Raw genomic sequence first — 21,692 nt, 5'->3', positions numbered from 1 at the left:
ACATGCTGTGTCAAGGAATTTGAGTTGTAACAGATTTTAAATGGAAGACAACTTTTAAGTAACTGCCCTAATTAAAAAATTAGAAGTGGACTTGAGACAATATAGCCATCTGCTGGATTCTACATCTCAGTGGACTCCTGTGAAATTTCATTTAATATTATAAAGGGTAATGTGATAGATAGCTCAGCATTTTGAATATTCTGGTTAAGGCTTATCTAAATCAGTCAGGAAAAAACAAACTGAATTATAGATTTTATTTATTTGTTGGTTTATTTGTTTGTTTTTAAACCCTTACGTTCCATCTTAGAATCAATACTGTGTATTGGTTCTAAGGCAGAAGAGTGTTGAGGGCTTGGCAATGCTCTAGAAGGTGGGGAAGAGAATACCAGCATTTGGTCTACTCTCCCTCCTCAGATCAACATGAAGCCATGGCCCTGCTCCTGCTTCTGTTCCCATTGTGTCTACTCTTTCTTGTTTTAAGGGAAGAAGTACTAGAGAAGGAATGAACTTGAAAGCCTTGTGAAACACTGAGAGCACCCCAATGATCTGGGAACTAGAGTCCCTACCAGGAGGATCAAGAGGGGGAACCTGGTGGGGAGTAAAGCCACAAAGGAGCCAGTCTGACAGTGGATCGGAACCAAGAGGCTGCTTTCTGCAAGCAAGGAAAGAAACTTGGGCCATATTTAGAAGTGAGCTTAGTGGGGCAAATATTTTGTAATGTTGTGAGTTTGAGCTCACACACCCCTAGAATAGAATGTGTTATTTTTTTAATAGGAAAAAAGGTACACACAAATGCCGTGAATGGAGAAAACAGAAGCAAAGCAGGTTTTACCAAATGGTATTGATCTTTTATGGCCAGATATTGTGATGAATTGTACTAAATTAATAATACTTGGAAAATGTAATGACTTAAAAAAAGCCAGGTAATTATTTTTGCACCATTTGTAAGAAATGCTTTTTTTGGGGGGGTGGAGCAGTATCTAAAAACAAGCAGTATCTGCTATTTAATGGGGAAGGTGGTTGTACTTCTGTTTTTTATATATTTTCAATAAAACATCAGTTTTGTAAAAGGTAATTGATGTTAATTGGTTAAATGACACTATGATGTTAATCATAATAATAGTGGAGGAGATAATAACTGACATTGATTAGATGATATTGAAGGAATAACTGGTGATCGATGTTAGGAGAACATAAGAGAATAAGAGACAGCCAACAGCATTACAGAAAAACATCTCTAAACTCTCTGGAGGACCAGATGTATCAGCACAAATGGAAGTTGAGATAAGGACCCTGACCGCTTATATAAGGGCTCTGCATGGAAGGCATGACAGCAATTAAACACTGTAGGAGATTCAAAGAAATATAAGTCACAGGCTTTGTACTTTGAGTGAAAGTATTATACAAAAATATGGGCCTGAATTATGTTTTGAAACCTTCATGGATGAGCATTAACCACTGAAGGATGGATAACATACATTAACAGAGATAACAGAATTAAACACTGAAAGGTGGAAAAAATCTAAATAAATGGAGGAATGGAGAAAGCATGTTTGAGACTGAGTGATTCTACCAATCTGGCCAAAATTGAGGAGTTAGGTTGGCAGACAGGAACAGTTTGAACAGATATGGTGGGAACTCTGCAAAGAACAAGAAGATAGACTTAGGAATTCTGCTCAGTGTAATGACTGGACCTAATTTCAGAGGACTAACATAAGGACAAACATAGGTGAGAATTTGTGCTTGACTATACATTTTTGTAAGAAGTATTTGGAGGGTCTTTTTTTTTAACAACTGGGGATAGAAGTGGAAGGGAGAAGGAAGGTATCAAAAGGGATATTCTTCACCCCCAAAAGAAAAATGGAAAGTAGAGTCACTGAAGCATTTTCTTATAAACCTTAAGTATCAATTCTAAGGTAGAAAAGCAATAAGGGCTAGGCAATTGGGGTTAAGTGACTTGTCCAGGGTCACATAGCTAGATAGTATCTAAGGACCAGATTTGAACCTAGGTCCTCCCAACTCCCAGCCTGGCTATCCACTGTGAAAATTAGCTGCCTTCACTGGATCATTTTTAAATGCACAGATGAGAACAGAAGGAAAACCAGAGAAGCAAAACAGCTTTGAAAAATTACATGTTTAATTATTGTATTATTATATGATATGCTTATTATTATAGGCTAAAAATGGAAAATGGAAAAGAAGATTTATATTTCATGTACCACCATCCTTGTTTCTGTTCTGCTTTTGTATATAGTAATGTTCATTTTATTTAGTGTTTGTTAAATTGAAAAAAATGATTTCAAAGTGTAAGGGTATATTTGATCAATAGCCCCACTCTATTCAAATAGCTACCTAAATTATGTGAGAGCACATCAATGGAATCAATCAATCAAGAGTATTAAACTAGATGTGAAAAGTCATTCATCAATGTGAAAGGACTAAAAGCCATAACATGAAATTAAATTGGATAGGAAGTCAATTGTGGTTGGCTGAAGAGACTCAGTTGTGTCCTGTGGGTTTTCTATTAAACATCCGGCCACTTGGGCACGTTTCAGAGCCAAGCCAAACTCAGATGTATGCTTGCCAGTTCCCTCAGAGTAAATTGCTTGGGATGGAAGATAAGAATCTCTGACTCTTTTTTCATCTCTCTTAACCAGAGAATATGGTTGTAGACTTTAAAGGGAGGAAGGATTTGGACTTTTCATCCACACTCCAGTATCCTTGGATCAATAGTGATTGGCAGGAGTGTCTCTATCCAGGGTAGGGGGCAAATTCAAACACTGAAGCAAGTCAGAGTTAGGATTCTATGAGGAACGTAGCAGAAAGTGACGCCTGATCCACAAGAGTTTCATTGGGAGTCTGGTTGTTGTCCTTCATGCTAGAAGGGAACCAAAATAGCATCACTGAATGATGTCTTTGACTCGAGCATCCAATGGGGAGTTGTACAAAATTGTCAGTTTCACTCTTTCTTCCAGAGGCATCCATGTCCGATGGCAAAACAAAAGTCAAGATGACTGATGACGGCTTGGGATGCAGTGGAAGGGTCTCCACAAAAGGAGAAAAGGACTTAAGCAACCAAGAACTATGTGTTGTCCCTTTGCCACATGTTTTCTAAGTTTGAGCCCACTTTCCCTTAGAATTTAATGTGAGGGAAAATATATTCCTAGTTGGGGAGATGTTTCTGTACCAATTGTCTACTTTAAAACATCCCTAATTCTAATTCAGTTAATTTTAGGAATTGATCATCAATGAGGGAAGCACACTGTTAGTGGCTTGTGAACTAAAACTACTAAGCACCCCACTCTCAAAGTTACCGCTAGAATCCTGAGGGAAGCAGTATCCAATTTCCCTGTGAGAACTCACTTAGTCAAGGAGAAAAGGAGTTTGGAATAGTAGTCCTAGAGTCTACACTATGCAAGATATGTTAGAGACAGACTGTGGAAGTCCTTGAATGCCCTTCCTTCCTGCTGCCATGGCAAAGGTCCCCATGGTCCTTCTACTTTACAATAATTATAACGTAGACTAGAATATGATACTAGTGTACAAAGCACTTTGCAAAATCTAAGGAATTGGATTTTTTCTCATGTATGGAACAAATCGTCATAGCTTCTATTTACAGAACTTTTATCAGTTTATATGGCATTACAACTCCTATGAAAGAGGTAGTATATTACTGTTCCCATTTTGCAGATTAGAAGACTGATAGTCAGAATAATTTGTTTGCCATAACATGGTGAAGGGACAAAGCTCTGACCTGAAGCCAAGCTTTCTGACTCAAAAGGCAGCAAGTACTCTATCTACTATATAACTGCCTCTTGGAAATTAGAATGAGCAGAAAAGAAGAGCTTCTTTCTGACAGCAAAAGCAACAGAAAAGATCACATAAATTTGTTTGTTGGCATTTCCAACTGTTCAATAATGGAATCAAGGATTCTTTTGTTTTGTTCCTTTTCAAAAGGTGCCTCAGGATCATAGCTAGACAGTGGTGAGGAATCTCAGAGCTTACTTTATAGATGAAGAAACCAAGATCCGGACAAATAAAATGACTGTCCCAGAAGAAGCAGAGGCAGGATTTGATCCTGAAGTTCTCTAACTCCAGAATTCAGAGCTCTTCCTTTCGCATTGCCTTCTGGCTTTATGTTATGACCATTTCCAATGAGAGAGACACATGCACAAAAATGTTCTCAGTGACCCCTAATGTACAAGGCTTATCTTCTCATGACTGGTTATTATAGTCTCTGGGAAAACAGATTGTTTTCTACAAAGGCTGTCCCTGTGTCCTTTCTATGAGCCTATTTTGTTTTCTGGATTCACTAAGACTATACAGAGAAATTAGGACTGAAATAAGTGGCTTGTGAACTGGAGATATTCTCATAACAGATGAAGAGAATTAAAAGAGATTATAATGACTAAGGCCAAAAATAAATCAGTTCTAAACCCTCATTTCTTCTAGTCAAGATTTGGGTGTAATAAGAGAAAATGAGTTAAAAGGAAAAGTCTGATTGATAAGATGGAGTGGATTCCAATTTTATTTTATGCATATATTGGGATGGAGGGAGGAAGAAGAATGTTAAGGAAAGGGAACCTCATTAAGGATGGAGAATTGTTCTTTATGGACACAGACTCGGAGATTCTGTAAATCTTCAAAATCCAAGTTCTTTACCAGTTCTTAACCTTTATAACAGACCTCATTTTCATAGCATAGATAATCTAGCATTTCTATGTTTGAGCAATGAAGTTTAAAAAAAACAGATCTGAAATGATCCAGTTAAGATACAAGTTTAAGTTGGGGCAAATCTGTGGTTCTCAAAACTTTTGACCCTTAGGACCACTTTACACTGTTAAAAGTATGGAAGATACCAAAGAGCTTTTGTTTCTGTGGGTTAAAGTTACTGATATTTACAGTATGAGAAATTACAACATCTTAATATTATTCTGAAAATAATTGTGATCTCATGGACTGCTTGAAAGCATCTTGGGTACCACCAGGGTTCCCCAGACCATACTTTGAGAATTTCTGGATTATTAGGCATCTACAGTCCACACCAACTTTGAGATTCTGTGAATTTAAGTACTGAGAAAGAAAAGATTGCTTTCCATGAATAAGGATTTATGGATGGAATTGTTTACCTTTTGAGATACTCATAATTTTCATTTTCCCCTCTAATATCATAGGATCAAAGATTTGAAATAGAAAGAGGTTTTAAAGGTCAATCAAGTAGGCCAAATGAGTAAATTAAGTCACAAAGCAACGAAGAGAATTGTGTCAAGATTACATAGCTAGTAAGTGTCTGAGACAGGTCTTCTTGACTTTAATTCCAGCACTATATCCCAGTTTGAGGAATAGTTCCAATTCACACTGCATCTAATAAATAGCTTTCAAATAGCTTTCCTTTAGAAAGTCAAGAGTTGTATCTATAAATATCTTTGTAATTTTGTTGGGACCAGGAAACACATTTTTAAATTTAGTAGCACAACCCACACTTCATATCAGGATCATAAGACATAAACTCAAATTGGAGGTGAATTATTATATTTCTTGGGGATTTGCTTCTTCAGAATATTGGTATTAAAGATTTTGCTTTCTTTTTCTCTTCTAATTTCCTGATTTTACTCACTTATACAAAGCAAATATTCATAGTTTTGATAACTAAGTATGCCTGTAATGGTATGGCACAGTGGAGAGAGCCCTAAACCCAAAGGGACTTGAATTCAAATTCTACTTCTGATGCTTACTACTTATGGGACTCTACTTCTCTAAACATCAGTTTCTTCATCTGTAAAATGAGAGTGATGGGAGAAGGGAGTGGACTAGAATGTCCTCTGGGTCCTTTCCAGCTCTATATCTACAACCATAAGAAAAAGATTCAAGCCATTTTATAGATAATCTTCTGAGACAGAACAATAAGCTATTGAGTGTGGGTGATCCATCATTCTGTACATGCACTGATTAATTCTTCAATAAAATGCCCATTTCCCAGGCAGAATATGGATTCAAACTACTCCCTTGTGGTTCTCTGCATCACTGAGTGAATACATCATGCATGACGGGAAAGAAAGAGCCAAGTAGATGGATTTGGGCTGCCATTCCATTATTTTTTTTCTTTGCAGAATTCCTTGACCTTCCTTGCTAAATGCCAGAGTCCACCAAAAAAACTCAGAAATATGGCTCCTGGTGATGTGACACAATGATGCACTGAAACATAATTACAGAAATCCAAAGATATTAGGAGATCCCAAAAAAGGGGTGAGGGGAGAGAACAACTGAAAGAGCATGGATCTGTCTTTTCACTCAATGAACCAAAGTGCAAGATGGAACAAGACATAGGACATCTGAACCTCAATCATCTTTAGTTCCTACTAGAGGGTAAACAGCTGCCCTGAACTCGGTAGGATTCTATAACGGGAGTTCTTAGCATGGTGTCCAAAACCCTTTGAGCTCTGATGGAGTCTATGGACTCCTTTTCAGATTGTTTTTAAATATGGAGAAAAAAAGACATAGGATTATCAAGAAAGCCAGTTATATTAAAAGTTAGTTATTACTTTTTTTAACCAAGTTCATAGATCCCAGGTTAAGAACTTCTAGTCTAGAATCTCCTCTTCGTCATGATTATTTGCATTTAATTTTTCTTTCTATCCTAAGGACTTGGCATTGCAACTGGCATTTGGCAGGTGCACAATAAATGTTTGTTGACTTGACTTAAGTTGGTCTCTTCATTCTGCTTTAACTGATAGAACCAGTAAGAGGACAGACTTAGCTGGTCTTCCTAGCTTTCTAGTCAGTTGATAGCCCCCACCATTTTGGTTTTGACTTCATTGTGTCTTATATGGCTTCTTGGTAAAGTAGGAAGAAGAAACCATTATGTAGTATTATGGTCCCTCTCTAGTTTAAGTGTGAAGCCCCTTCAAGAAAATTCTTTTTTCGTAATCATCCTGATGACACAGTAGTCCACTTGAGCCCTCAGATCTTTTTTTATTATAAAGATAATCCATTTTACCAATTACATGTAATAACAATCTTCCATACAAGTTCTCCAAAGTTATACAATTCAAACCATCTCCCTTCCTCCCTTCCCTTACTCCTCCTGGAGCTGGCAACTAATTAGATCCCCCAGATCTTTTTCACACAAATTACTACCCAGGTCCATTTCTCCTTGAACTTGTGAAGCACAGAATTTCACATTAATCCCTGTTAAATTTCATCTTATTTGATTCAGTCCATCAGGCTGATCTGTATGGTCTCATTAGCTATAAAATTAGTACGATAGAGAAAATAATCTCTTCCTTCCTTCTATCTTTAATAATCTATGTGTCTATAATCTATGATAATACATAATAATAATATAGTAATAAATAATAATAAATCTATGTATCTATGTAAATTGTGTGCACTGTGTTGTGTTAGGCTAGGCATTTCTGCACACCAGGACTACCTAATTTCCTTGTGTATGTCTAACATACCCTTTCATGGCTAGTTTATGGGCTGTATCCTCAAACCCTCTCCTAAACATCTCTACATATTTTAATACTGGATGGCAATAAGTCAGTCAATAAACATTTAGTAAGTGCCTTCTAGGTGCCAAGCATTTTGCTAAGCTCTAGGAATACAAAAAAAGGCAAAAGATAAGGCCTGCCCCCAAGGAACATACAGTCTAATGGGAGAGATTATAACTATGTATGAAATAGCAATATATACCAGTGAAATAAGAAATCCTTGTCTTGATCTTTGAGGATTCTAAATGCTTACATGGTCTCTATGTTGCTACTCTAACCTATAGCTGAAGAGCAAACAGCCTAGAAGATGAGCTGGATGAAAGCTGATGAAAATAATACCTTAAAAACAGATTCGGGCAAGTTGAAGCTAATAACTCAATGAGACATCAAGAAGCAATAAGATAAAGCCAAAAGAATGAAAAGAGAAGAAACCATGAAATCTTTCATTGGAAAAACAACAGATCTGGAAAATAGATCGAAGAGAGATATTTTAGGGGAAAAGAAAAGAAAGAAGAAAACCAAATTACCAATATCAAAAATTTTTTTAAAAAATCAAATGCACCAACAATGAAGATAAAATTAAAGCAGGTATCAGAAGCTATTTTGCCCGATTGTATGCCAATAAATTTTACAATCTAGGTGAAATAAATGAATATTTAAAAAATATAAATTGCCCAGATTAACAACAGAGACAAATAGAATACATAAAGAAATCTTATCTTAGGAAAAGAAATTGAACAAGCTATCAGTGAACACCTTAAGTAAAAATCCCCAGGACCAGATACATTCATAAGTGAATTCTACCAAACATTTAAAGAAGAATTAATTCCTCTAGTATATAAACTACTTGGAAAAAATAGTCGAAGGGAAAGAGTTCTACCAAATTCCTTTTGCAATACAAATAGGGTATTGATACCTAAAATTGGAAGAGCAAAAACAGAAAAAGAAAATCATATACCAATTTCCCTAATGAATTCAGGTAATATTTATGTAAAATACTAGCAAGGAAATTACAGCAATATATCACAAATATTTCACATTATGACCAAATTCATATCAAGAATGCATGGACTAGTTCAACATTAGGAAAACAATCAGCATAACTGACCATAGCAATAATGAAAAAAACCAACATATTATCTTGAAAAATACAGAAAAAAAAGCTTTTGACAAAATATAATACTCATTCCTATATAAAAAAAAGACACACCAGAAAGGATAGGAGTAAATGGATATTTCCTTAAAATAAGTAGTATTTATCTAAAACCATTAGCAAGCATTATTTGTGCTGAGAATAAGCTAGCAGCCTTCCCAATAAGATCAGATGTGAAGCAAAGTTGTCCATTGTCACCACTATTATTAAAAATCATACTAGAAATTTTGGGTATAGCAATAACTCAAGAGAAAGAAATTGAAAGGATAAAAATAGGCAATGAGGAAACAAAACTATGACTCTTTGCAGATATGATGGTATACTTAAGAGTATACTAGAAAATCAACTTAAAAATTAGTTGAATTGACTAACAACTTTAGCAAAGTTGCAGAATATAAACCAAATACAAAAAAAAACATCGGTATTTCTATATATTACTTAGGGAACCAATGAAAAAAATGGGAAGGAGGTGATCTAGCCATACCAGATCTCAAACTATACTATAAAGCAATAATCATCAAAATGATCTGGCATTTGCTAAAAAGCCTAATGACAGATCAGCTACACAAAGAACAGATCAGATTAAATATATAATACACAGTAATAAATTACTATAGTGATCTAGTTTTTGATAAACCCAAAGATCTTAGCTTTGGAGACATGAATTTATTATTTGAAAAAAAATTGTTGTGAAAACCAGAAAGCAGTTTGGCAGAAACTAGGCATAAGTCAACATCTCACAACCTAGGTTAAAATGAGTACATGATTTAGATATAAAGGGTGATATGAGCAAATGTGGAAAAACTTACCTTTCAGATTTTTTTCAGGGGAGAATTTATGACCAAGTAAGAGATAGAGAGGATCACAAGGTATAAAATGGACAATTGCGATTACATTAAAGATGGTTTTACACAAACAAAACAATGCATCCAAGATTAGAAGGAAAGCAGAAAACTGGGGGGGGTAGAATTTATAGTAAATTTCTCTGATAAAGGCTGCATTTCTCAATTATATAGAAAAATCGAGTTAAATTTATAAGAATATGAATCATTTCCCAATTGATAAATGGCCAAAAGATATGAACAAGAAGTTTTCAGAAAAAGTAATCAAAGCTATATGAAAACTTCTCTAAATCACTATTGATTAAAAGAATGAGGTGCCACTTCATAACTATTAGATTGGCTAATATGAGAGAAAAGGAAAATGACAAATGTTGAAGAAGATGTGGAAAAATTGGGATACTAATGCACTGTTAATTGAGTTGTGAACTCATTCAACCATTCTGGAGAGCAATTTGGAAGCATGCCCAAAGAGTTATAAGGCTTTACACACCCTTTGATCCAGGAATACCACGAACTAAGTCTGTATCCCAAAGAGATCAGAGAAAAAAAAGAAAAAGACCTATTTGTATAAAAATATTTATAGTTGCTCTTCTTGTGGTGGCAAAGAATTGGAAATTGAGGGGATGCCCATCAGCTGGGGAATGGCTAAACAATTTGTGGTATCTGATGGTGATGGAATAAGAAATGATGAGTATTATGCTTTTAGAAAAATCTGGAAATTTACATGAACAAAATGAATTGAGCAGAATCAAGAGAATTTTGTACATAATAACAGTAATTCTGTACCATGATCAACTGTAAAGAACTTAGTTATTCTGATCAATACAATGATTAAAGACAATTCCAAAAGATTTATGATGAAAAATGTTCTCTACTTCCAGAGAAAAGATTCATGGTGTCTGAATACAGATTGAAACATAATTTTTTTCACTCTCTTTCTTTTTTATGTAACACACTTAATAGAAAATGTTTTGTATGAGTTCACACGTATGAATGATTTCACATTTCTTTCCTTCAAAGTGGGTAGGAAAAAATGGAAAGGATAGAATTAAAAAATATCTTAAAGGAAAGTTAAAAATAAATAATGTTTTCTAAGGAAAATATTGAATAAAGACAAAATGAGGGTTGGGGATTACTATGGATTTCATTTATGCATGATATCCTTTCCTCCTTTTAGAATATTTAATTGAAAGTCTTATGTAGAAACAAATCACCCATACACTCTATGGCTAAAATGCTGGAAGGGAAGCAGGAGGATTCTTTTTCCTTTTCCAGTCCTTGGTCCTTGAAACCAATTCCCCGAGCCTGATATAAGATAGGACATGAATCAGCAGCAAACAGCGCTGTGGTCAAAAACTGTAAAGAACTAGCAAGGGCCGAGCATTAGAGCATGACAGAGAAGGGGTCATGCATGCAAGGCTCCCCCTCTTTTTGGCTTCGGATGAAGAGTTCCCACCTTTCACACTACTACCTTGACTGCTGGAGAAGCAAAGAGCAAGCCTCAAAAGACATTAGAGATTCTCTAGTTCACTTCCATCAACCTCTTCCCCACATACCCTATCTTTGTTATTAACCATTAATTAAATGAATTGAGACTCATTTCAACTGAAAATCTAATTTGGACATCATCAGTAGAGTCTAAGTCAGGGTTAGCCTGATCTTAACCTGGTTCCACAAACTTTAAAAAATAAATTTTTTTGATAACTGTTCTGCTTTTACCTGGTCTGGAATCCAAGTTTAACAACATTATCAGCAGCCTTTATTTTCTAACGACCTGTTTCAACCACCTCCCTTTGATTTCACTTGGTAAATTAATAGCTAAGAATTGGACTCATTGATTAGTATTAGGTTATTCCCTCCCTAAAAGAAATGTAGATACATCATTTAACAAAGACAAAGTTGCCATTTGCTTCCCATTGCAAGCAAAATTCTTCTGTTGATGCTTTATGGAAAAGGTTCTATTGGTTTCAGACAGCACCCAGAAAGTCAAGAGTATCTGTGGTCTTCCAGAAGGAAAGGGAACGCTTGGCTATCCACTGAGCAAAGGGAGGTCAGCAGGAAACTTGCTTAAAGAGCTGCTGAAATGACTAGTATGAAGGGAAAGCCAACAAGGTGGGCTGGCTGGGAGTCATGGCGGACATCGGAAGAGTTTGGTTAAGGAGCCATGCCTTGAGTCTGCTTTAGTCCTGTGAGTTCCAGACTTCTCGGCAGCTCTCTTGTTTCCAATATGGATGGAATAAATCTCCATAACTCAGCCATTTGCTATAAGGCTATAGTGAAACAGTGATACACTGATTTCAGGGGTCTATTTAAAATTAATGTACAAATTGCTGGCATCTATAAAGGGATTTAAATATTTATGATTTCTTTAAAGTTCTAAAGTCTCCGTCTTATTTGATTATAACAGCTACTTTGATCTCTAATGGGATGCAATGAATCAACTATTGCCTACTAAATGTGTCCTAAATTTAAATGTATGAGCCTCATTCTATGATTTTCCCCTGTAACTGACTCATAGCCCAGAGGGGAAACCCAAAAGAAGGAGCAGAGTGAGGCTGAAAAGGATTTCCCAAACCAGAAAAAGTAGGATAATTATAAGGACAAAAAAGCACTTTTACACACACATATATGTAAGAAAAATGTCCTTGGGCAGGCTAGCAGGTTGAAGGGCAGCCTTCCCAAAAGGCAGAGGGTGGGAGGGAGGCAATTAATTGCTGTGGATTTCCCTAGCTTGTTGAAGTCTCATTTCATGCTTGAGATACGCAATCACCCATAAGCTTGTAACTGTTCATCATTCTAATTAACTATCAGACCAGATTGTTGAATTTTCTTCACCAGATTTTAGTAATGGATGAGCTGAATGCTTATAATTAAATTAAGATACTTAATAGACACAGCACTTGTTATACCAACTTTATAATTCTTAAAAAGAAAGATTATTTCCTATTACATTTCCAACAGATTCTATTCCCATCCTGATCAATTGCGTGGATTCCCTAACGCCATTAGAATTCTAATTTCATTCAGTTACTTTTTGTCTTTTTGCTTAAGAAAAATCAGTGAAAACAAAGAGTTGAAAGATCCTCCTGAGTTAATAACTATTCCCTATGACAATTTATTTCTCTCAAATTCAATAATTACTATATTGGAATCTGGAGGCAAAACCCAACAGCGCAAACAACTTGTCGTTTACAATCCTACATTAAAAAGCCATTAAAATATGGTCCTGAGGATCCAAGTGACCATCAGATAGCATCTAGTTCAATCTTCTGATTCTAGAATTCTACTTGATGCTAGCTCATGATGGATTTGATTCCATTGAGAGGATTTATTAAGTGTCTACTGTGTGCCAAGCCCAAAGCTATGTACTAGGGATGTGAAAGAAAAACAAATTTCGGTGACCTCAGGGAGTTTATGTTCAACTGGGAAAAATAAACTGTGCATTAAATGTTAATATTACATATATATATATATATACAGTTATACATATACACACATAGTTATATATATATGTGTATATATACATGCACACAGAGAGTAACATATGTGTGTGTGTGTGTGTGTGGTAATTTTGGTGAAAAGAGGACTTACAAATGGAGGGATCAGGATGGGACTTTCTTAAGAGATAGAATTTAGTTGAGTTTTAAGGGAAGTTAGAGATTCCTTGGGCCAGAGTTGAAGACAATTAGAAGGTCTTCAGGAATATTTGCCTGTCCAAAGACACGGAGATGGGAAACCACTTCTCCTATGTGGAGAAGAGTAAATAAGATGGTAGGTCAGAGAGAGAGTAATGGCAATGTGTCATTTGGAATTATTGTAAGCCCTGGGAGACTACAACTTCCCCTGACAACTCCCACAAGTTGTAAAAGGGAGTCCTGGGAGTTGTAGTCTCCCAGAGCTTACAATAATTCCAAATGACACAGTAAGCAGTCTAGAAAGACTACAGAAGGCTTTAAATAATAGAGAAATTTGCATTTTATCTTAATATCAGTGGGGATCCATGAAGAATTCTTGAGCAAAAAAGCAATGTGGTCAGTCCTATATTTTAGGAATATCCATTTGGCACCTGAGTAAAGGATGGACTGGAGAAGGAACTACAGGAGGTTACTGTCATGGTACCACTCAGAGAGGTGCTAAAGACCTGGATTAGGATGGTTGTGATTTTGGTGTGAGTAGACAGATGGGAGAGGTATTGAGGAGATGGTTGGCCCTTCCAGATCTAATATCTATAACTACAGTCTGCCTCTTCAAGACCTCTACCCAGCAGCCTCCTTTCCTTCATATGGTCTCAAAGGAATCTGCCTGCCCCCCAAGAGAGTACAAGTCAACCATGACAACTTCCCATGGAATTGTGTTATCTTTCAATATTGGATTCTAATAGGGAGAGGATCACTAGCCAACATTATTGACCTAAGATTTAGTTTAAGGAAAGAGACATAAATAATATGTTCAGCTTTAAACACAGAGCAATCATTTCCACAATAACTTTCCCCATTGCAAGTTGGCATAAGGAATTAAATGGGAATTTGAGGAGTTTTGTGAAAGCAGCAGATGATATGCAAAGGCCAGCAACTGACACAAAAAAAAAGTTTAGAAATTCAGAAATGCACAAAATGTATGTATAGTATTGCATAATATCAGCATATTTTATCTTTTAATACTATAAATGTGTGTGATATCTTTTTTAAAGTTAAAATAAGTTTTTAAATTTAATATAATAAAAATTATTCATATTACAGTTTATAATACTCTCTATCTCTTGTTTGGTCATAAATTTTTCCCTTCTCCAAAGATCTGTCAAGGAAAATTTTATGACCAAATAAGAGAGAGCATTATAAGATATTAAATAACTTTTATTATTTTAAATTTAAAAGCTTTTGTATAAACAAAACTAACGTGACCAAGATTAGAAGGGAAACAAGAAGCTGGGAAAAAATGTTTAAAGCAAATTTCTCTGATAAAGGTTTAATTTCTCAAATATATAGAGCACTAAATCAAATTTATAAGAATAAAAGCCATTTCCCAACTGACAAATGGTCAAAGGATATGAACAAACAATTTTCAGATGAAGAAATCAAAACCATCAATAATCATATGAAAAAATGTTCTAAATCACTCTTGATTAGAGAAATGCAAATTAAAATAACATGAAGGACCACCTCATATCTACCAGATTGACCAATATGACAGCAAAGGTAAATGATCAATGTTGGAGGGGATGTGGCAAAATTGGGACACTAATACATTGTTGGTAGAGTTGTGAATTGATCCAACCATTCTGGAAGGCAATTTGGAATTATGCCCAAAGCGCTATAAAACTGAGCATACCCTTTGATCCTGTAATATTACTACTGGATCTAGATCCCAAAGAGGTGATGAAAAAGGGAGGGAAAGAACTTTGTACAAAAAATATTATAGCTGCTCTTTTTGTGGTGGCAAAGAATTAGAAATTGAGGGGATGTCCATCCATTGGGGAATGGCTGAACAAGTTGTGATACATGTTGGTGATGGAATACTATTATGCTATAAGAAATGAAAAGCAAGATGATTTCAGAAAAAGCTGGAAAGATCTGTATAAACTGAAGCAGAGCAAAATAAGCAGAACCAGGAGAACCTTATACATAGTAACAGCAATATTATATAATGATCAACTGTGAAAACATGGCTGCTCTCGGTAATGCAATGATCTTGGACAATCCTGAAAGACACGATGGGGAATGCTCTCCCCCTCCAAAGAAAGAACTGTTGGGATCATACAGAGGCAGAACAAAGCATACTATCTTTCACATCTTTTTTTATGAGTGTGCTCTTACAATAATGACCAATATGAAAATGTGTTTTTCATGATAATAAAAATAAAAATTTTTTAAATAAATAAAACAAAGTTTAAATAACTAAAAAGTTATAACAAAAGAATGCAGAAGCCAACAAATAACACATAAAAGCTAGAGATGTAGAGATATCTTAACATGGACCTATATATCTATATAAAGCCTGTGACCAAATGTTTAACCCAAATTTTACAATAAGATGCTGTAAGCACACCAGTAAAAAAATTAAAAAAAAAAAGAAAGAAAGAAAAAATTCAGACATCCTCTCTGGTATAAAGGGCCAAAAATTTTTTTCATGGATTTTCCAAATTGTAGGGGCACCATAGCCTATGATGTGCAATGCCTGCATGTGTATGTGTGTGTGTATTTATATTTATATAGGTGTGTGTATGTATATATGTGTGTGTGTGTAAGAACAAAGACCTCAGCCAATCTTGTTTCCTTTTTTCTATTAAGTTTATTTCTATTTATTTTAAATTTTTAATTAGCAATTTAATTTAGAGAGACTTCTCAGTTTCTCTAAAAGGTATAGACATTACAGAAACCATTTTCAAAAGGGATTCAGAAAGGAAAAGAATTTCCCAGTTTCTATCATTGTGGAGATCCCTCAATCTGCAGGGATTGGCTGAATGAATGACATATATGAATGTAATGGAATACTCTTTTGCCATAAGAAATGGTGAAAGGGGTAATTTCTTAGAAACCTGGGAAGACTTGTATAAACTGAGGCAGAATAAGAGAAGCAGAACCAGGAAAACAATTGATACAATAAAATAACTCCATAAAAAAAGAACAATTTTGGAAGATTTAAGAACTCTGACCAACAAATGATCACCCCTGATTCCAGAAGGCCAGTGATGAGGAATGATACCCATCTCCTAACTGAGAGGAGAAGACTCAAACAAGCAGAATGCAAGACAGGGTTATGAATGAGATGAAAAAGAGAATTTGTTTTGCAAGACTGTACAATCTGTTACAAGGATTATTTTTTCTTTTTTTTTCCAATGGGATGGGTCAAGAAGATGGAAGGGAGAAAGGATAAATCATGTTAATTAAAAATATACAAAAAGAAAGTTAATTTTTTTAAAGGAAGCTGGTTTAACTGAGATCTTTGCTTTTTTTTCAACCCACAGATAAGCTCTCAATTCACCAGTTCATCACACAGTTCCTCTTTTGGAGATAAGATCATGTTTAGATCATTTTTTCAAGGCCAACATGCCAACAAAGAGTTCCTGGCTTTTGACTGGTGAGGAACAGCATGGAACAACAAACAGAGTACTAGACATGGAGTCAGGAAAATCTGAGTTTGAATTCCATTTCAGACCCTTACTAGCTGTATAAATGAGCCTTGGAAAATCCTCTCTCGGTTCTCAGTTTCTTCATCTGTAAAATGAGGGAGTTGGATGGAATGACCTCAAAGATGCCTTCCAGATGTAAATTTATGATTTTATGATGCAAATAAAGCTGAATTCTTACCATGATCCTCCAGTTCATATGTGGACGGTGGGACTGAAGCTTCCTCTTGGTTTGGCTCCTGTCCTGCAGAGCTCTGGGAGGCGACTGGCTGAGAATAAGTCAGGGAAAGCTCCGCTAGCATCTCTTCTTCATTTGGCTCAGATTCAGTCAGGTGTCCTGAAGCCTGTTCATCAGATTCCTTAGGGGAGCATGATGGTGTTTAATTAGCAACTAATTTAAAAGAAAACAACAAGGTTTAAAAAGCCAGTTTTTATTTCTGTTCTTGAAAACTGATTAGAAAGAAACAGACAGAAGGTACCCAAGTGGCCAATGGATGGAGAGCTAGGCCCAAAGACAATCAGTCAATTCTGGATTCAAATATGGCCTTAGACATTTCCTAATTGTGGGACCCTTGGTAACTCCCATTACTAGAGCTTACCACTCTTCTGCTTTGGAACTAGAACAGAGTACTGATGGAAAGAAGGAAGGAAGGAAGGAATGGAAGGAAGGGAAGGAAGGAAGAGAGAAAGAAAGAGAGAGAAAGAGAGAAAGAGAGAAAGAGAGAAAGAGAGAGAAAGAAAGAAAGAAAGAAAGAAAGAAAGAAAGAAAGAAAGAAAGAAAGAAAGAAAGAAAGAAAGAAAGAAAGAAAGAAAGAAAGAAAGAAAGAAAGAAAGAAAGAAAAGAGGAACACAGAGAGAAAAAAGAAAAGAGGAGAGGAAGGAAAGAAAGTGATAATCCTATTTTCCTCCTTTTTTGATAAAGGTCTTATAACTATAAAATATTAAATTCCCAGGAATCAAGAAAGTGTTGAGGAAAGAGAACCAGATTTCGAGTAGGAAGGATTGTGGTCTAATAGCTCTCTTACTAACTTGGTATATGGCCTTCTCTTAATCTCTTAAACTTTATGGGCCTCAATTTCATTATGTTCAGAAGGAGGGGGTTGAACTAGATGAGATTTAGATACTTTCCAGCTCTAAAAGTTCTGAGCCCCAAAATTGATATTTCCCAAATTAAGAGCAATGTAATCCTAGAGCTAATGATAAATGTGAACATTAGGGGAAAACTTAGATCAGTGATTCCCAAAGTGGGCGCCACTGCCCCCTGGTGGGTGCTGCAGCGATCCAGGGAGGCGGTGATGGCCACAGGTGCATTTATCTTTCCTATTAATTGTTATTAACATTTTTTAAAAATTAATTTCCAGGGGGCTAAGTAATATTTTTTCTGGAAAGGGGGCGGCAGGCCAAAAAAGTTTGGGAACCACTGACTTAGATGATTCAAACCTCTAGAAAAAAGCCTGGACTTGAAGGTATCAATGAACATTTCAGATTATTAAGACTATTCTTGCCAAGAGTCCTGAATTTAGTGCTGAATTGACCTATTTTCTTTAGCAAATAGTTAAAATACACGCTTGCACACACACACACACACACACACACATAAATAAAAGCTGTCATGAGGAGATACTCCAAGAGTTTCTCCTTACTAAGAGCAGAAGGGAAAGTTCAAACTAATCTTCTTAAATTAATAAATAAAATGCACCGGCGCCCTAGCCAGGGTTGGCATTTGGGAGATGGCAGTCACGCGGCTCTTTCAAAGGTGTGCGTGCTGTGTGCCGTGATTGTTTCGAGACACAAGGGAGACCAGCGGGTCCCAAATTTCAAAGGTTCAAAGCTGCTCCAAGAACAGTTTTAAGAACAAAGGAAGATGCTGTGAAGTGCATGAAATGGGGCTTTCACATTTCAGAAAGCACTTCTGTTCCCTGGAAAAGGATGCCTGGAAGTGTTTGGTCTCCCACTCTGATGAGGGGGCTCTCCTTAGAACATAGAGGGGCCCACTGCCAGCCTCGTTCCATTTGCTACCCTTTGCAAGAAGAAAAAACGACTTGACTTCCTCTTTCCATCTCTAATGCCTCATCCTATAGGTGGCCCTGAGATGTCCAATAAATCCGAAAAATATACTTTACGTGGAGACACGATTAGGGTCTAAGCACAAGTTAAGAGGGAAAAGCTGCACTTTTTGTCTGTATCTGTGCCATACGTGTTTGTCACCCCCGTTAGGATGAGAGTTCTTAGAGGCAGAGACCATAGATCTGCTGTTCTTTATTTTTTTTATTTTTTTAATTTGCTGTTCTTAATTCCCCATTAAGCACAGAGTAAGCACTTAATAATTGTTCGCTATTTCAGTTCTCTGCCTATTATCCCTCTATGGGAGTTTTCTCTTCCACTTGGTGAGATCAGAGGGTTGCGGAGCCTTTGTTCCGTCTTCTCCCACTTGTAAAGCACGTCCATGGACTGCTGGCCGGAGAAGGTGAGAGCCAAGTGGGCATGTGGTTGGCTCAAGCCTAGCTGGGTCAGATTCAGACTGAAGTAGATAAGATTAAGTGACTTGCCCAGCATCATACAGCTAGTAAAGATCTGACATAGGATTTGAATTCAGATCTTCCTGACTCTAAGTCTAAATAGGCTCTGGGATTTGTTCTCCTCCAACTCTGAGAATCTGTGATTCTTAATTTGGCTGAAGTGGGATTTTTTGCCCATTTTGCTTCTCTTTGGATCACAGCTCTAGAGCTGGACTAGATCTCCACGGCCTTCATTTTCCCAATAAGGAAACATGCCTTGCCCAAGATACTACATGAAATAAGTCTTTGTATTCTTTGCTACAAGAAATGGCTCTCTAGGTTGAAGAGGGAAGGAAGGATATATTTGGAAGTGAAGCCCCTATAAAAACAAAAGCTATGCACAAAAATGTTAATTTAAAAGAAGAAAAGAATGTTCCCTCCCAAAGGTGGTGAGAAGAGAACAAGAGAGAAAAGAGCTGCTCTGGGCCCCGGCTATCCCCCACCCACCACCCCTACCTAATTCTCCTAAGGGCCACACTGTCCCTCCTAAAGGAAGCTTTCTTGACATAACCCTGGTTTCTGTTCAGTTTTCAAGATTTCAAAGCCCAGCCTGAGCCAGAGTCTGTCAGACAAAGCCAAAAGCATTGTGGATGAAATATCCCAAAGCTGGCCTCCAAGGATCCTCACCAGTGGCTATCCATGGGCAGCCCCTAAGGACCCTCATCCATGGCCATCCATGGGAGGCCCCCAAGGACCCTTGTCAATGGCCATCCGTGGGTGGCCCACAAGGACCTTTGCCAACGACTATCCATGGAAAGCCCCCAAGGACCTTCATCCATGGCCATCTGTGGGTGGCCCCCAAGGACCCTTATCAATGGCCATCTGTGAGAGGCTTCTGAGGACTCTCACCAATGGCCATACATGGGTGGCCCCCAAGGCACCAGTAGCCGTTCATGGGCAGCCCCTGAGGACCCTTAACAATGGCTTTCCATAGATGGCCTCTTCTGATTAAGCAGGCCTACGCTCTCTCACTACTCAAGCTCTGTCTCTCAGGGCTACGGATGCTGCTGCTTGTAAAAACAAAGCAAAATAACCAAGTTTGGGATTTTTTTAAAAACTACTGTCTGGGGCAGCTGGGTAGCTCAGTGGAGTGAGAGTCAGGCCTAGAGACAGGAGGTCCTAGGTTCAAACCCGGCCTCAGCCACTTCCCAGCTGTGTGACCCTGGGCAAGTCACTTGACCCCCATTGCCCACCCTTACCAATCTTCCACCTATTGAGACAATACACCGAAGTACAAGGGTTTAAAAAAAAAAAAAACTACTGTCTGGAGAGGGCAGAGACAGCGGAGGGGAGATGGGATGAAGAGAGGAGCCCCCAAGGGATGCTAAAAGAAATGAAGAGCCATCCAAAGGGAGACCTCCTCTCCCTCTCCTCTTCTCCCTCCTTATCTTACTTTCCCTTCATTCTCTCTCCTCCGATTGAACCATTTCCCCTCTTTATTGCACTGTTTCTTCTTTTCTCTCAAATTGTGCCTTTTCAAGGGAGTTAAAAAACACGCTTTGATGTGAGGACAATGCATTTGGCTTCCCATTTCCTCTCCCCTTTGTTCTCTGAATATCTTTCAACAGACCTTATGTCTTCTATTCTATTTAACCTGCTACCTCCTGGGCTGGTCTCATTCCTTCATCATTTTTTGCAGAAAAGATAAGGAAACGTTTCCTCGGGTTAGCCCTCTTTGGCTTTTGCCCCACTGACTGACTTCACTTGTGGTTCTGTTTTCCTAACAGACCATACATACCATTATTATTTTTTAAAGCCTTACCATCTGTTTTAGAACCAATACTGTGTAAAGGCAGAAGGGTGGTAAGGACCAGGCCATGGGATTAAGAGACTTGCCTAGGATCACCCAGCTAGGAAGAATTTGAGGCCAGATTTGAACCCTGGACCTCCCCTCTCTAGGCCTGGCTCTCCATCTACTGAACCAGCCAGGCACACACCATAAAGCTCTAGCCCTGCGTGTTATGGACAAGAAAAACCATTTCTGTGAGCAATGATTTGGCCTCCGAGAGATTAGCAGCCCTATCCAGAGTCCCCCTCCCTACGCCTGGAAGCCAAACAGAGGGAAGGAAACATAAAACATATCCAGCTTCACAAAAGCCACTCAGTGAAGTCCCGATGCTTTATTCTCTCCCTCAGGCCCTCGCTCAAAGCCCACATGACCTTATTTTGGGCATATTTCTAGGGAGTTTGGTTATCTCTTTTACGAACCCATTAGAGACGAAGGGCAACAAACTAGAAGTGGGGAAGGGGACTGCTTTAGGCAGCTAGGAACAGAGAGAGACAAATTACAAAAAAATGTCATCACAATTCACAGAGCATGGCAGGCTGGGGCCATTTAGTAGGGGGGCAGAAATGGCCTGAAATGTCAAAAAACCCTTTAGTATATAGCAAAAGGCAATCATTGGTGTCCACCATGATGAAGTATATGGCGGTAGAGAGAGAGACAGATGGCGAGAGAAATATATACACTCACAGAGATATATATATATATATATATATATATATATATATATATATATA

General features: G+C 37.3%; 1 protein-coding gene across 1 annotated transcript in view; it reads right to left on the bottom strand.

The window, feature by feature from the left end:
• The window catches only part of NEK11 (NIMA related kinase 11), a 194,912-nt gene that overhangs the window by 120,146 nt on the left and 53,074 nt on the right, over window positions 1-21,692 (bottom strand). Inside the window, exon 9 of the mRNA XM_044678895.1 lies at window positions 16,796-16,973. Coding sequence (XP_044534830.1) covers window positions 16,796-16,973 — 178 coding nt within the window. The remainder of the gene's footprint in view (window positions 1-16,795; window positions 16,974-21,692) is intronic.

Source organism: Gracilinanus agilis, chromosome 5 (genome assembly GCF_016433145.1).
Source record: "Gracilinanus agilis isolate LMUSP501 chromosome 5, AgileGrace, whole genome shotgun sequence".
Classification (NCBI taxonomy): Eukaryota; Metazoa; Chordata; class Mammalia; order Didelphimorphia; family Didelphidae; genus Gracilinanus; species Gracilinanus agilis.
This window is presented reverse-complemented; position numbering and strand designations above follow the sequence as displayed.